Source organism: Manis javanica, chromosome 6 (genome assembly GCF_040802235.1).
Source record: "Manis javanica isolate MJ-LG chromosome 6, MJ_LKY, whole genome shotgun sequence".
NCBI classification, from domain to species: Eukaryota; Metazoa; Chordata; class Mammalia; order Pholidota; family Manidae; genus Manis; species Manis javanica.
In genome coordinates this window covers 116,596,254-116,612,074 of record NC_133161.1, presented here as the reverse complement: position 1 = coordinate 116,612,074, position 15,821 = coordinate 116,596,254, and the positions used below count along the sequence as shown (strand labels likewise).

Here is a 15,821-nt window from a genome sequence, read left to right as displayed (position 1 = left end):
ATGGCCTACTCTCCTTCACCACAGCCATGGAAACCAGTGCCAGAATAAAGGGATTGTTGTGGAAATAGAAATTCATAAGCAGGAAGAAATACTCTGGTAAGCAAAAATCAGCAAGGAAGCTGCACCTTGGAGAAGGAATCTCCCAGTAATGGATATTCCTTGCTCTGCACCGGACTTCCACCAACTGCCCATTATTAATAATAAATATATTAAAAATTCCAATTCAATGTTACCTTCAAAAGCTAGGCCACTGGAGTAGATAGCAGAAGGGACAAAGAGTCAGTGGGAAACTGCAGGGGGTGGGGAGAGTAGTACCTTAAGAAGGGAGAGAGGTAAGCCATGGGTGGTCTTCACCTAATCCACAGTTTTGCCTTCAACTCTCCCTTCTAGGAGTAACTTCAAACTGTGCTTTCATTTTTCTTCTCTTTTCAGCACCAAGTACTCCTCCTCCTAGTGCACCCCAATCAAGAAGTCCAATATAGGCTAATACAATGTACCTTCATGGATGTTAAAAAGGCTATGGAGAGCTAGCCTGGGTACCTGGAAACTCTTACAGCATCAGTTAAACAAAGAGGCTTGTTCTAGATTGAAAATAATTTAATACAGCAACTCTACAGAGCATCCACTCTGAGTCAGTTGCCCTGGTAAAAACTGTCTTACAAAGATGAAAGAGATGTGGCTTCCGTTCTCAAGGAGTCTGTAGTTCGCCAGCTAACCTGAGGTGTATGTGGTTTTGTAATGATCACTTCATAAATGGGTTGGAGGTATATAAATAATAAGAACTAGATAGGGATAAATTAACTCAGCACCTGAATTAATCATAATCCTCACCCTGCCTCACCCCCAAACTCAGCTTTTAGTAAAACGTGTTAAAGCATGGACATGTTAAATTTTAATCCAAAAAACAATATAATATTCTAGGAATGTGACAAATGCATATCACTTCTTAAATGGAACAATCTTATAAGATTGTAGAACTTCAATGCAAAAATTAAATTGTATTCGGAAATCATATAAACAAAGAAAAACATATTTTTGGAACTTTTTTTTTGAACCAACAGAACCAAAAAGGAAATGGGTTTTAGTTTAAAGGAAGCAGAAAACTCAATTAACCAGACCTCCATTTCTTGAGTTCTGTTGTTAGTTTTTAATTGCACAAGCTATGAAGTCAGACTATTACAAATCCTGATTGAGCCACTTCTTAGCTGAATGACTAGTTAACATCCCTATACCTTGGTTTTCTCCTTTGTAAAATGCAGGTGATAAAAGTAACTAAACATGTAAAATGCTTTCAACAGTGCCTGGTGCATAGTAAATGCTGCATAAATGGTATCTGTCATTATTAATGTATTTACCGAGTTGTGTAGACAGGCTTACAGAATTAATTCCCTGGGAACCAAATCAGTGCATGCTGTGTTTCTCTATAAATGCAGTCAACATTTCCTAGAAGTGAGGCGTTACGAGATACAGCCACACAAAGTGATTGTGGCAGGCTTAGAAATGTCAGAAGGGATGCGAACAAGTCCCTCTCTGAATGTTTATCAAAGCAAAAAAAGAAAAACCAACCAACCACAAAAACAATCACTACAAGAGATACCAGGAATCGCTGCTTTCTCTCAATTTTCTTAGCCTTCGTTTTATATACACAGATGGGAACAAAAACCAGAAGAATTCTTAGATTCCTAGGAACATTGATGCTGAGTGGTGACTGACCCTTTTCTTCCTAGAGATTCCTTATTTAACATTCTATATTAAAAGACTCAAGAATAGTAGAAAAGAAAAATGGGGTTTTACAGTACAGGGAGTTTGTTTATAAAAACCTTAGTTACTCCTAACCTATCATGTATTTGTTGGTAAGAATTTGTAGTATATATTATGGTAACTTCTCCTTATACTTGAACTCTATTTAATATGGTAGACTCAAGACAGATGAAAATTACAGTGGTACCATTTAGATTAAATACTGCAATTCTGAAAGAAATATCATCATGGGCTTAAGCTTTAATGGTTTATACTTTTGTTTCAATAAAGACCTTCCTCTGCATGAGGCGACACTTTGTTAATAACCCCTGAATCACCTTCCTCTCTCAATTAGAGCCCGGACCAGAGTGGTTAAGGAGCCAGCTTAATAATGGACACTGTTGACATACTTTCATAGCATAATGTAAAATTCCACTAGCTGAGCCATAATACACATGAGAAATGAAACCAGTCCTATCTAGCTTTTATATAAGTCTGTCTGTCAACCTGCAGCCACCCATTCATTTTGAAAGGGGAAAAAAAAGGAACCTCTGAATTTTGAATGACACCAGCATTGACGTTGAGAACATTGTAAATGCTCCAGAAACCCGACCCATGCCAATAGTTTTGGATTCACAGTAATTGCATACATTTTATTTAAAACTGCTCCCTAGCAGTATGTGCCTGTTACCTAAAGCGACGGAGCAGGCCCCAGTTTTATGTCTGATTCTAAACCTGGGCCTACAGTACAAGACATAACACCCACTGTGGCCTCTGCTCCGTCACTTTGCCATGCGATTCTAATGTGGTTTTACTTGAATAACATAAAATAACATATATAATGTTATTTATGTTATTTTCCACGTGAAGAACTCCTGTAAACCTTGCCGTTTTGAAACTCAGTGAGGCAGGCGTCTTAGACAAGCTGAAAAACAAATGGTGGTACGATAAAGGTGAATGCGGAGCCAAGGACTCGGGAAGCAAGGTCAGTCGCTGCAGCTCGGGGCCTCCCCTTGTGTAACAGAGCAGTGAACGGGAGCATTTGTCCAAAGTATAAGGAAATAGTAAAAACCCAGAATTTCTCGCTACACTGCCTAAGTTAGAAGCTAATGTCATAAATTTCAGCCAAAGAGACTGTCTTTTCAGGAAATTTCAACCTGCTCCCCAGGTTTAAAGCTTTTTAAATAAACTCAAATAAACTGCAAAAATAGATAAAATAATACAGCTCCTTATATTAGTCTCAAACTTATGTACCACTAATAAAAGTAGTGCTTTTTGGTTAGGATTTTATTTTGGAGGCAAAGACCATGAAATCTATTTCAAGAATGACTGTATTCTCAAAACAGGAAATGGGAAATTGATCAGTGGTCATCTGGTTAAAGGAGATTTTAAATATTAAATATATCTTATTCTGAGGTTCAGTCTTTTGTCACTGCATTGCCAAGCATTCCACTTTCGTTTAAAGAGGCCCTATTTTATTTTTGTGCTGACAGATAAACAGAGTAAAACTTCCAATTCTATTCTATCAAAATTATTGTAATAAATCTGTGTTTATGAATAATATCCTCAAGTTCTAAGATCTCTTACTCATAAATTCTTTTTAGAGCAATGAAGGAAACTATAGGCCTGATTATGTTGAATACAAATGAAAATAGTGTAAAAAATGTAACAATTTATCAATGAATCTAAATACCTGCACAAATTAGTAGAATATAATGACAGTGCCTGGGAGCTCTAGTTGAGATTTGAAATCTTCTTTTTTTTCTGTGTCTTCTTTTAAAAAGAAAAATTTATGTATCTGTTATTCTAAGACACTAAACAAGTGACTGGCTTAAATAGGAGAGCCTCAATTAATTTAAGACAGAGACAAAGTTAATTGATCACTTTCAGGGCTTATCCTTATATTTTAATCACTTTTTCTGCCTTTGAACCAGAGTGGAATGAGACAAGCTTGGCCGATTAATGAAATAGTTATCTCATGTCCTTATGTCAAGGCAGAGAAGCCTAAATACTTTCTGAGTGATTATTTTTTTTTAATGAATTTATCCTAAATTTGTGGCCCAATCAGCTGATGTCATGGCTAAGTGGAAGAGTACGTAGTACATCTTTTGAATTAAGCACACTCTCCTAATAAAACTAAGTGTCTGAATCACATTTTGCACAAAACACTGCTGAGAAGATAATGGCCACAGGACATCCTGCAGGTAGTCTATCCAAACTACTTTTTCAAATAACATTATATAATATGCCATCTTTATTTATGAAAACATTCTGAATTCTTGTTAGAGTTTTAATATCTTCGAATCATATGTTTGCCTATTTCTGAATTTCTTATGAGACAATATGCATACTTAAGTTCTGGAGAATAGCCTGTCTAAAATGTTAACTGATTAAGAATTTTTAAATGGGAATGGAAACATGTTTTTAAATCAATAAAAATAATTATAAAATTTGTCCATATATAATTAATATCTCAACTAACCATGGTAATTTGTGTATTTTTAAAAACTATCTTTAAAAAAGTTACCTAAATGTGATTCATTTATAATCATTCCTAAATAGTAGAAAATATGTAAAAGCAACGCTTTCCAGATTTCCCATACAGATGTGACTGAAAGAACAAATGATATGTACCCAAGCAATTATTTGGATACATTTGGTAAAGTAATGATAAACAAAATGTGAAACGGTTAGCTTAAAAAACTTTAGTTACTTAAATAGGAAATACCAAGTTAGATTTATTCAAGAACAATCTACATATTAAAAGTATGTTTTAATGGCAGGAAAGCCAAAAGAACTCCCCTTCCCATGTAATTGGGTTTTAAACACATCATTTTCAAACTTAATAATAAGCCCACTTCTGCCACCCTGTGTAAATATGTAAAATATACAAATATATATGGCCAAGTATAGTGGTTTTCATTGCATATTTAATAATGATAAAATGTTACAGATTTTATTGAATGTAATCATATACAATTTATTGGTAATCATAATTTTACTTCTCCAGAGAGCTATAAGCTTTATGCCTAAATCCATAAACCTACGTCAGTGATTTATACACATAAATAATCCTAGGTTAAATTAAGCATTTACTTTGAATAGCTGTTTGGATTTCATGTGTTTTTTTACCTTCCCGATGTGGCATTTCCACAGTTAACTGAAGTGTCTTTATTCCCCGCAGGACAAGACAAGCGCCTTGAGCCTGAGCAACGTAGCAGGCGTCTTCTACATTCTGGTTGGCGGCTTGGGCTTGGCAATGCTCGTGGCTCTGATAGAGTTCTGTTACAAGTCCAGGGCAGAGGCGAAGAGAATGAAGGTGGCAAAGAGTGCACAGACTTTTAACCCAACTTCCTCGCAGAATACCCAGAATTTAGCAACCTATAGAGAAGGTTACAACGTATATGGAACCGAAAGTATTAAAATTTAGGGGTAGGACTTAGGGCTTACTACAGTGAGTGGGTGATGCATCCTGTAAATGCAATGTTGTGACCTGTCTGTCCAGTGGTGGTATTGCTTGCTTCTAATTAGAGCTTTATATTTTTGAAAACTTCAGTGCAAAGTGGTTCGGTTTTCTTTGGCTGCAGATGTACTGTTTGAAACTTTATGTTGCCAATAGATATCTGCATTGAAAGGGTCAGAGAGACAAAACAAAACTCTGGAATTGCTCCATGACATGATTTAAACAGTATATTCTACCCCAAATTTGGGAGAAATTGGAAATTAGATATGGGTTTCCTTTTACACAGACCAGGCTAATCTTCTCTGGAACAATCCAATTTTAGGGTACATGCTAACAAAATAAGCATAAAACCTGTTTCAAATAATCAAATCTTAGATGCCTATTTTTGGTAAGATTATTTGTTTTTGACAAACAATATATAAATAAGCTCCAAGCACATAGTAAGTGCTCAACAAATTTTAGTTTCTCTTCTAATCTGTTTTACATTAGCCATCATTCTGTATTTCTAAAGGGTAAAACGCTGTTGTTTGTTCATCTGACAACAGTCCTTGAGCCAGACCTTTAGGCAGTAATGATAATCAGAACACTGCCTACATTCATATTTATTAAACGAAATTCAACTTTTATGTACACAGTATCACTAAGGTGAATAGGCATTTAAGGCAATATAGCAGTTTCTCCATCAGAGATACCAGCAAATATGTGTTCTTTAGGAAGGATGCAGTAAAAGATAAAAATTGCAGTGAGTTATTATGGACTTTTTAAAAAATTTCAATCACTTTTAAGGAAGCCAGATCAGCCCCACTTATATCCTCTCATCATGTCACAATAAAAAATTGTAAGTAGTTAGTGAAATATAGGAGATGGAGATAATTTTTCAAGAATCTAAATGACCACTATGTTTTTCCTCTAATGACAGAAAGTGGTTTTATAATAAAATCTGAAAGCATTTGTTATTGTTCTTCCTAAAATCAGGCCTCCAAAACCCATTTTCTAAAATTATATATAATAGCCAACTGAACAGGCTGCTCATTCTGATTACAATGATAAATGAGCCTTTGAATTCACAAGGGACATTCAGAGCTTGAGGCACCCTAAAGTCAAAAACCTACAAAAGTTTTCCTAAGCGTACATCTGCAGTTATAGTAGGTAAACATGCTTGATTTATTTATTTACATAAAAGCTACTGAAATACTTGTATTTTAAAACAAACAACAAAAGCCATCTCTTTTTACCAAGCTCTAATTGCTTTTACTCATAACCTAGAAATCAATGATTGAATATAACTGCACATAGATAAGCCCAAAGTGGTTCTTTCCCACCAAAATGTGGAAAACTACTAAGAACAGAACCCTCATTTCACTCAGATCCAAATGTTTTGAGCATGTCTTCTAATAGCAAACAACAAACTAGGATGTCAAGGGCTCTTGGCCCTAATACGAATGCTTTCATCTTAATATTGACAGAATTGAGGAGAGTTTTCCAAACTGAGAAAAACAATACCTGACAAGTTTTCAGGGCCAGTTATTTTTATTTCATTCTGAGGTGAATTTTATAATACGTCTTTTAAAAGGTTGTTGGGTTTTTTTTCCTAGTTCATTAAAACTAACTTTTCTTTGACATGGCATTCCAGCCATCAGCAAGGTCCAAGGGTAAGGAAAGCAAAACAAAGAAAAAGAATATAAAATTCTAGAAAGAAACACTAATGGATGCCAGTACATTACAAAGATCTGGGAAATTACTGAAAGAGATATACATTCCTAGGTTATGTACATATAATTTACATGTAATAATGTTTTGGGGGTCAGAACCTGGTATTGCAGATCTTCACATGAATTGCCTTTAGAGCTGGGACTGAACTTTAAAGACAGTAAGTTTCAAATAAAAAGCAAACCTTCATATCCATGACTTTTAACAAGACTTAATGGCATTCAAGGTAAATGAAATGATCTCCACCTATGAGAAGACTTAAGAGTAAGTAGCTTCCATATTTATTATACTCCCTTATATAAAATGGCTTTTTCCTTTTAAAATCCCAGTTGGCCATAACTACGCAAATGATTAATAATTTAGAAAATACTGTCTCAGAAGCTCAAAAACAAAACCTAAAAACTTAGAGTAAACCACTTTTAGAGTATATTTATTCTAAAAGTATATTTACTCTAAAAGTGATCATCCCTCATGGGACCACATACAGTGAAGGTCACAGCCATTAGCCACAACAATCCAGCCAGAAACAGACCATCTGTGAATTTTTAAACAAGTTTTCCTGTTTGAGCAATCTCAATGGGTTTGCATTAAAATGATGAGAAATGACATTTTATGGAAGAAATAGGTGTTGTATGTATAGGAAAGAAGGATGATAAGAACTGAGATGCTAAGATTTAAAGAGAAGATGAAGAGCTGTCAAAGATTTATTAATGAATGTCCTCAGTTGCATTAATCTATAGGAGAGATTACTTGAGAGTACATGGAATCTTTCCTGTTTAGGATTATAAAGGTAGTATTAATTTTTGCGATGGTTCACTAAGGCAAAAATATGATAATGACCTTGGTTTTTATCACAGATATGTCGTTAACTAGCAAGTTGGCTTAAACTTTCTGAAGTTACCAGGGTACCTGATCTCTAAACCTTTTCATTATAACATTTTATAATTCAATGATTAATTTCATTATTTAATACACAACTATTCTAATATTTAAGTTCCAGGGCAGAATAAATATAGGTATGGAATTCCTAAAGAATTAGGTAAACTTAAGTTCACAACAGAGAATCAAGATGCATTATGAGTTATGAGGTGGTTATTATCTAAACCATAACAAACTTCAGGAATATCTCATTTGCCTTATTTTCCTCTGAGTTAACATTAATATTTCACTACTAGAAAGAATTCAAAGGCAATGAATTAATAGTATTAGACTTACATAATAGCACTGCCTTTTTCTCCTCTGAGTAATACTATTATCTGCTACCTAACATGACAGAGAACAGAAATTTAACAAGGATTTCAGAGACCTGACCCCATAACCTCAATCTGGGAAGTCCCCCAGTGATGACCATTCACAAGGTATTGAAACATGGCCTCTTTCAGTGCACCCCCTTCAAACACTTAAAGCTTCTTAAAAGATGAGCCTTAACTTCCAGAGAATGAACTTTATGTCACTAACTGTTCGTTCTGGGTCATGTCATTAACTGGTGTGAATGAATGTAAGTGTGGATAGATCTGTGTTCTGAAAACAGGAATATCTATCATGAATAGTCAATGTATATATATATATTTTGTTTAGACAATTCATCCAAATTTTGAGTGTAATCACAATATTGTAAGGACATTTTCTAACAAGAAAAAAAGATTCAAATAGAGTGTTGTCAAACTTAAAGGAGCTTTTAAGCTGGACTAGAAGTACTAGGGTGTAGAATGCAACCAGTTAAAAGATGTGTCCTACCCATTTGCCAAACAAAACCTAGATTTATGGTTTTAGAATTTGTTCTCAAACAGGTAGGACCACAAACTTGAGGCTGGGATGTTCTTCAGTGCAGCTGAGTTTTCCTTTCCTGTAACAAGCAATTTTTATATGACCAAAAGAATATGGAAAAAAATGCAGATGTCTAATTATTGATATTTTTCAGTGTTTGTTGTGTCGTGTTTTGTTGGGAGAAACAGTAATATTGTAACACTCCACATTCTTTCTGTTTCTTTTCCATGCAACCCAGCTTACCTTTTCCGAAGCCATAAGAAACAAAGCCAGATTATCCATCACTGGGAGTGTGGGTGAAAACGGCCGAGTCTTGACGCCCGACTGCCCAAAGGCTGTACACACTGGAACCACCATCAGACAGAGTTCAGGATTGGCTGTCATTGCATCGGACCTACCATAATAACCAAAAACATAACTGAGTGCCTTAATTAAACTGTGTTGGTGACTGATGGAAATGCAGTCCTGAGAGACACGCCCAGCGCGGGTCTTAACGAAATGATCCTTCAGCTGAGAGCTGGAAGTACTTCCTAACGCGCCGGACGTCAGCAGCAGCAACGTGTGCATGAGCTCAGCTCGGGAACCCAAACTCAGATTTTATATCAGGAAAACTCACAATTTATGTTTTTTTCGGGGAGTGGGTGGGGGGAGGAAGCTGGGACGGGTGTATTAACACAACAAATTTCACTCCAGTGGATTTAAACTAATCAGACTTGCAAGTTAGCGCACGAAACTGTGAAGTTCTTGCTCAGAAGGCCTTGGTCTTTGCCTCAGTGGATCAGATGTTGGAGAAGTCCGTAAACATGCTAACCTGTATCTCCGGAACACCCATACAGCCAATGGAAGACTATCCAGCTGAGGAAACAACGCACTAAATGGTAATAAGGAAATAATAAACAAACATGTAAAGCCTGTGAAAAAATTTAAAGGCAGTATTTACACTTACTTGGGAGAAAACAAATACTGAAATCTGCTTGCTTTTTTAACTGATGTAAATTCGGTAGAGGACAACACAATTCTTTTTTCTAACCATCTTAGGGAACAATACATTGCAATAATTGATGTAAACTTTAGAGACTTTTTTTAATAAAAGTTGTTGGTCATCTCCTTGTTTGCTGTAACCTTTACCCTGCCACATGATTCAGTGTCCACAGATTGCATTCGTCTCACTGCCAGGAGCAAAACAAAAGGAAGACATCGTGAACATAAGCTCATTGGTCTGCAATATGGAATCAAAAGAGACTACGGGTCACTCATGTTATTGGTATTATTTATAATCTTGTTCTGTGTACAAAATTGTGCTTTTTGTACCCACCAAAAAGAATAAAACAACAGATGTTCTTACAATATCTACAAAGCTTAAGGTTTTTTTCTTATCATTACAAAAGTTATTTGAGAAATTGTAAGAGTATAGGAGGGATTTTAGAAGTCAAGTGTGGTCCATATTGGAAAATGTAACTAGCCCTTATTGTTTTTGTGTACTGCGCTACCTTCTTTCTATTGCCTCGTTAGTAGGCTAAGTTGTCAAAGATGGAGTATTTGAATTGGGGAATGATTCATTGTCATCACAGCGACATATCCTGTAATTGTGTGTTGAAATTTTACTTGACTGTATTTTGTTGCATAAAATAATGTGTCTCTTGGGCTTCTCCCTCCATTGCCATTATTCCATTAAACTCCTTTGAAGGAAGGCACTAATAATATAATAGTTTTTGGTAGGCAAGAAATACTAGACCTTGTTTTCAACTGGAAATTGTGAAGAAAACTATACCCATTTTTACTTTAAAAAAAATCATTTTATGTCCTGTATGTATTAAATGAACATGGCTCAAAAGAAGTTTTGGGTCATTTGAAATAATAAATAACTACTATACTACAGATAAACATCACAATACTTAGAGATCCTGGCAGAAAGCACAAGATAGGATGATTTTTGCAAGTATGGTCTTGAAGGAAAAGCTGAATTTTCATAGGTGGTGATGGTGTTAGGAGTCTTACGTGCAGGCAAGCGGTGGCCAAGGGAGTGTATGTCAGCAGCTCTTTAAGGAGTGTGTGCGGCAGGAGGGGCTGGGGAGGGCGTGGGGTGTGCTATCATGGAAGATGAAGCTGGAAAAGCTGAAGGACTTACCACCTTGCTTCAGCTCTCAGGATGGCCATTCCCCTTTCAATCTCTGTGCTGCAGTGAAGGCAATCTTAAAAAGTGCATACATAGTAACACACACACACACTTCCCTCAGGAAAAATGTTAAGCTCTAGAGCAGAGCAAATGAACTCCTTTATGATCTGGTCCTTACTTATCTCTTCCATGACTTTCCTCACCCCTACCCAACCTCTCCAGCCCACAAATAAACCTCCAAACACAGCACACAGGACATTGTATTTATTATTTCCTAGGTCTGTCACTCTTCATCATCTCCGCTTTACCTAACTTGCACTCACCCTTCAGTACTCAAATTTTACCTGTCCTTGGAAGATTTCCATGACTGTCCCTTACCCCCTACCTGTGAGACTGAGTTAGGTGCCCTCCTAAAGTTTTCTCCCTGTCACAGCACTTGCCGTACTGCATCGTAATTGCCTGTGTACTTGTCTGTATAACTACTAGACTGTAAGCTCCTTGAGGGCAGGGACTGTGTCTATCTTGTTCACAGTTGTATTCCCAGCACCCAGCACAGTGCCTGGCATATTGTAGGTGCTTAATAAATATTTGTTGAATGAATGAATGAATTGAACTGAATTAATTTAATTAAGCAGACACAGAAAGGCAACATCTTTCCTCATCAACAGTCCCTAGAGTGTCTGTTACGTACATAGTGAGTCAAAAGGAAGGTCAAAGGTTGGCTGATTTCACCATGTTGTCTAATTACTGGAAGGAATGGCTAAAAAGTCAAAAATAGTGGCCTGATGGATTTTCTGATCAAATGAGAAGTTATTCCTTGTCATAGGTAATTAAATTAACCAAAACAGGGTTTTGGTTTGTATTTTAGCCAAACTTCTAAAGGTATCTTTCATTTAAGTCCCAGAGTGTATTAGTGATAAAAAATTAAGTAATTATATCTCTTATAGTTTTATTTCAATATTAGTGATAGTGTTGTGTAGTTGAATTTCTGTTTCTTGAGGAATAATTTTGCCAAAAACAAAATTTTTAATTTGACATCAGTTAAAAAATATGTCTATCTGGACTCCTATCTGAGGAAATGCTATAATGTCATTTTAAAACATTTATATTTAGGCTAAGTTAAAAACATTTTATTAAAAACACTTAATTCCATAAAGTAAAGAACACAAATATCAAACAAGCATGATCACCATGCAGTGCAGAATTTCCTGAACATAACAGGCAAAGCTCATTTTGAAGCTATGTCAGCTAGTTAAACGCATACAATGACCACATTTGAAAGATATAAAGAACCCTCAGGAAAACCACTTTGGTCCACTCAATTCTACAGCAACTAATTAAAAAATGCCAGCCCCACTGTTACTGTACTTGCTTCAGGCTGTGCCCCTCCTTCCCCCGCCCCCCCATGCCTCCCACCCCCATCTTGTCATCTGTTGGCTGTCAGTTTATTCCGTTTTCCTAAGGCATAGCACACAATAGATGTAAACATATATTTGTCAATGTATAGACACAACTTACCTATTAAGTCAGTATCAGTGACCACATGGTCTAACAATTTTCCCAGAAACAGAGTATCCCAATTTGCAATACCAGTGAAGTGCTAATAGGAATAAGGACTAAATTAGAAGTGATACCCAGGGAGTTTCTGAACATACAATTTAAACTGTGCAGAATCATTTGCTTTAATCTTATTAATATGATGCTGTGTGAAAAGTGTATCTTATGCACATTTATAAATGGGTTTAAATTTCAGATAGTCTACCAGGCTGGAGCACTTAAGACCAAATACAAATGTAATAGGTGGGTGGTATGTTTACATATTTTCTAAACAGCTAGTACCAGTAGGGTCTTCAACAGAAAACTGTTCTTTGGAAAAGATTTTGACAAATTATGAGCAAGAGATGAGATTTGGAAATTATATCTCAAAAGACAATGGAGATTAAATTACTTTCCACAAAATAAGAATAACCTGTTTATTCGGTTAACCTGCTTTGTCCTTATTTACTTTCTGGGGAAATATGGGCAGAGGAATAAAGAAAAATAAAAGATAATGGGAAAGAGATATTAAGAAAGCAGAAAGCCAGGCAAAAGGCCAGTAGGATTTTCCTGGGCAGCCGAAGGAGTGTATGGGAACAGGAATGTCTGATACGGGATTCTTCCATAATGTTTGATGTATTCCTCTTCCCAGGACCTGCACACAAATTTTCCAGGTTAAAGGAGGGAGTCAAGGAGGAAATTCTAAGTCCCATGTTTAAGTTGATGCTAGGCCAGAAATAATCCTAATGTAAGTTTTTTCCTTCCGACAGATATGTGTAGAAATCTAGACTGGGGCTTGTCCTTCCACATGCAAGAATGAAAGTTCCTTCAATTGTTTTGGGTCTGAAGAAGATGGCAGGCTGAAAGGTCCTCCAGAAGACAGACATGATTTTAGCCACCTGTGCTGACTGCAATGTCTCACAAACAACAAAATAAGCAAAAAACATAGATATTATTTATGACATACAAGATCATTAAATAAATATTCTGTTAATTTATATTGCCTAATTCGTGGCTTGAGTGAAGGAATTAGTTAGGAGTTTTGTAATCCTGTAGTCCCAAACACAAAGAGAGCTGGTTTAAGTGGTGGATTCCCATGATTTCCTATCCAGAATTTGTGTATTTCACCAGCATTTCTAAAGTTCCTAAACATTCAGTAATGACTGAAAATTTTGTCTGTAGAAAGTAATTTCTGACTGGCAATCAAAGTTTCAATATCTGATTGAATGATTGACTAAATAAAGGAATGAATGAGTGAAGACCCTCTAAAAAAATTAGTGATCATTGCCTATACAGAAACTGTGAGCTCCTCAGATCTAATTTCCCAGCATAAATGTGATTGCTTTTAACGTTTTTTAACACAGAGGAATTTGGAACAAGTTAGACTAACACTGACTCCATCTAAAGATTGAATTAATTCTTCAATGACCTAAAACTGATGCTGTTTCAAACTTCTAGAAAGTTGGAATTGATTAATTCCATCTGCCTGAAAATTTCTTAGAACCATACTTCCCACCACTATTCTGTTTTAAATCTAAGCATAATTAAAAATCTGCCAGCACCATTAATCTTCCAAGACTACTGCCAGACCAGGTGGCTTCTGAATCTTTGGGCCTCAGACCGACACAGGAAATGGTGATGCTCTATCTTGAGTTTCACTTTGCATTCTGATGCTCCATCCAGGAGGCCTTAAATCCATGGCATCCGTGATCACAGCCTCACATGGAAATTATACCAACAATCTCTATTGTATCACATTCTCCTCTCTCAAGAATTCTGTGCTTCTCAAATTCTCTCCATTCATCTTCCTACTGCTTCCTTCTCTCCCTGACCTTACCACCATTCTCCCTAGTGCCCTCAGTAAAAAGTAGGGAAACTCCCAACACCCTCAACCTCTCCCCAGGACATTGTCCAGTCCCCTGATATCATCTCTCCATATGACACAAATTTAGAAGGCAAAGGAATGGCAATCCTTACAGTTACATCTCTGCCCCCACACAGAAAAATCCCTCCTCTTTGAAGTGTGTGTCATCAAACCATGCTGTCAAAACGCACTGCCTACTTAGGAAGCAGTGGGAAGTTGAATGCCCATTTTGTCCATTTTGTCGGCTGATCTCTCTGTCGTTGTTTCACATCCACCAAGCACTGTGGCATTTGCTTTATTCCTCCATTGCACTCCAAGTTCTAGTATCATCTTAAGCAACTTCAGGGTCAATGCAGATTGACCTTCATTTATGCCCTATCCCTGCAGTTCCTTCACTTCCCATTGGTCTTTATTTAAGTTGCACATACCAATAGCCATGCAGCAGACCTTATGATCATTTACCCCTTCACCTTCCCCAGATAACTAATTGCCCCTTCCCTTCATACCTTAGTTACTGAGAAGAGTGGTCTTTAATCCCCCATTTAACCCCTTTATTAGGCTCCATTACTTCACCAAAATGTCCATCAAAAAACATTTTGTAGTCACGTTAGCTAAACATTTTCAGTGTGGAACTAAACTAACTGATCTCTTCATTCTTTATCTTTTTCCCTACCCCTCTCTTTATTCATTCTCTATATTTTATGTTCCCCTTTTCTTCCAATCAAATGTTACACTTGATATTACCCAAGGTTCTATCCTCTGCCCCTTTCTCTTATAGGACATACGCCACCTGCTTGATTTTACTGTCAAGATGTCTGCTGTCATCTATATATTATTAACTCAGAAATCTCTACCTTCCACTCTAGTACCAGATGTCCTATTTTGTACTGTTACCTCTTTTTTAATTCTCAGTCACAACATGCCAAACTCTTCATCTTTTCCTCTGTATCCCTAATTCCTCTTATAATCCCTGTTGCAGTGAGTGGCACTACCATTGATCTAATCTCCCAAATTAGAAACATGGCAATCTTCTAGAACCCCTTTTCATCATTCTAGAAGATTGCCATGTTTCTAATTTGGGAGATTAGATCAATGGTAGTAGACCATTCTCACATCCAATCAGTCAACATCTTAAATATCATCCCATGCTCTTCATCCATACTATGACTGACTTAATTCAGTGACTCATACTTTCTCACTAGAGTTCAATTGTCTCTAACAGGTCTTCTTGCTTCTTGTCTCACTTGTAACTCCCTCTAGTCCACTTTCCACATGGCTGCCAGAGCGATTTTCCTAAGGCAAAAAAATTACCTTCCTGATAAATTAACTCAGTGTCCATCATATGGTGGCTGTCAGTACCTCCTCTCCGCTGGTCTCCACCACAGGGACACCAAGTCACTGCTCACAGCTCCAGCTTGCAGAACACTTCATGTTCTTTCCCTTCTAAATGTTGCCAGTTATTATCTGTACCGGAAATGCCCCTGTTTCAGACAGGGTCGCTAACTGCGAACAACAGAACCCACACTAGCTCAAGTAAGCAAAAGGTTAATTCATTAGTGCATATTAAATAGCTTACAGAATCTCTGGGAGAGACAGAGCATCAGGCCTTAAGGCAAAGCAGCCAA

At 36.7% G+C, this 15,821-nt stretch overlaps 1 protein-coding gene across 9 annotated transcripts in view; it reads left to right on the top strand.

The window, feature by feature from the left end:
* Positions 1-10,029, top strand: part of GRIA4 (glutamate ionotropic receptor AMPA type subunit 4) — a 392,195-nt gene extending 382,166 nt beyond the window's left edge. For 4 of the 9 annotated variants that reach the window (XM_073239343.1, XM_073239345.1, XM_073239347.1 and 1 more), the window contains 3 exons: positions 2,611-2,725; positions 4,925-5,059; positions 8,919-10,029. In XM_073239343.1, coding sequence (XP_073095444.1) covers positions 2,611-2,725; positions 4,925-5,059; positions 8,919-9,083 — 415 coding nt within the window. In that variant the 3' untranslated portion in view covers positions 9,084-10,029. Of the gene's footprint in view, positions 1-2,610; positions 2,727-4,924; positions 5,173-8,918 lie in introns of those variants that run through there. The other 5 variants (XM_073239348.1, XR_012132554.1, XM_073239344.1 and 2 more) reach the window with 5 other exon arrangements.
* The last annotated feature ends 5,792 nt before the right edge of the window (positions 10,030-15,821 follow it).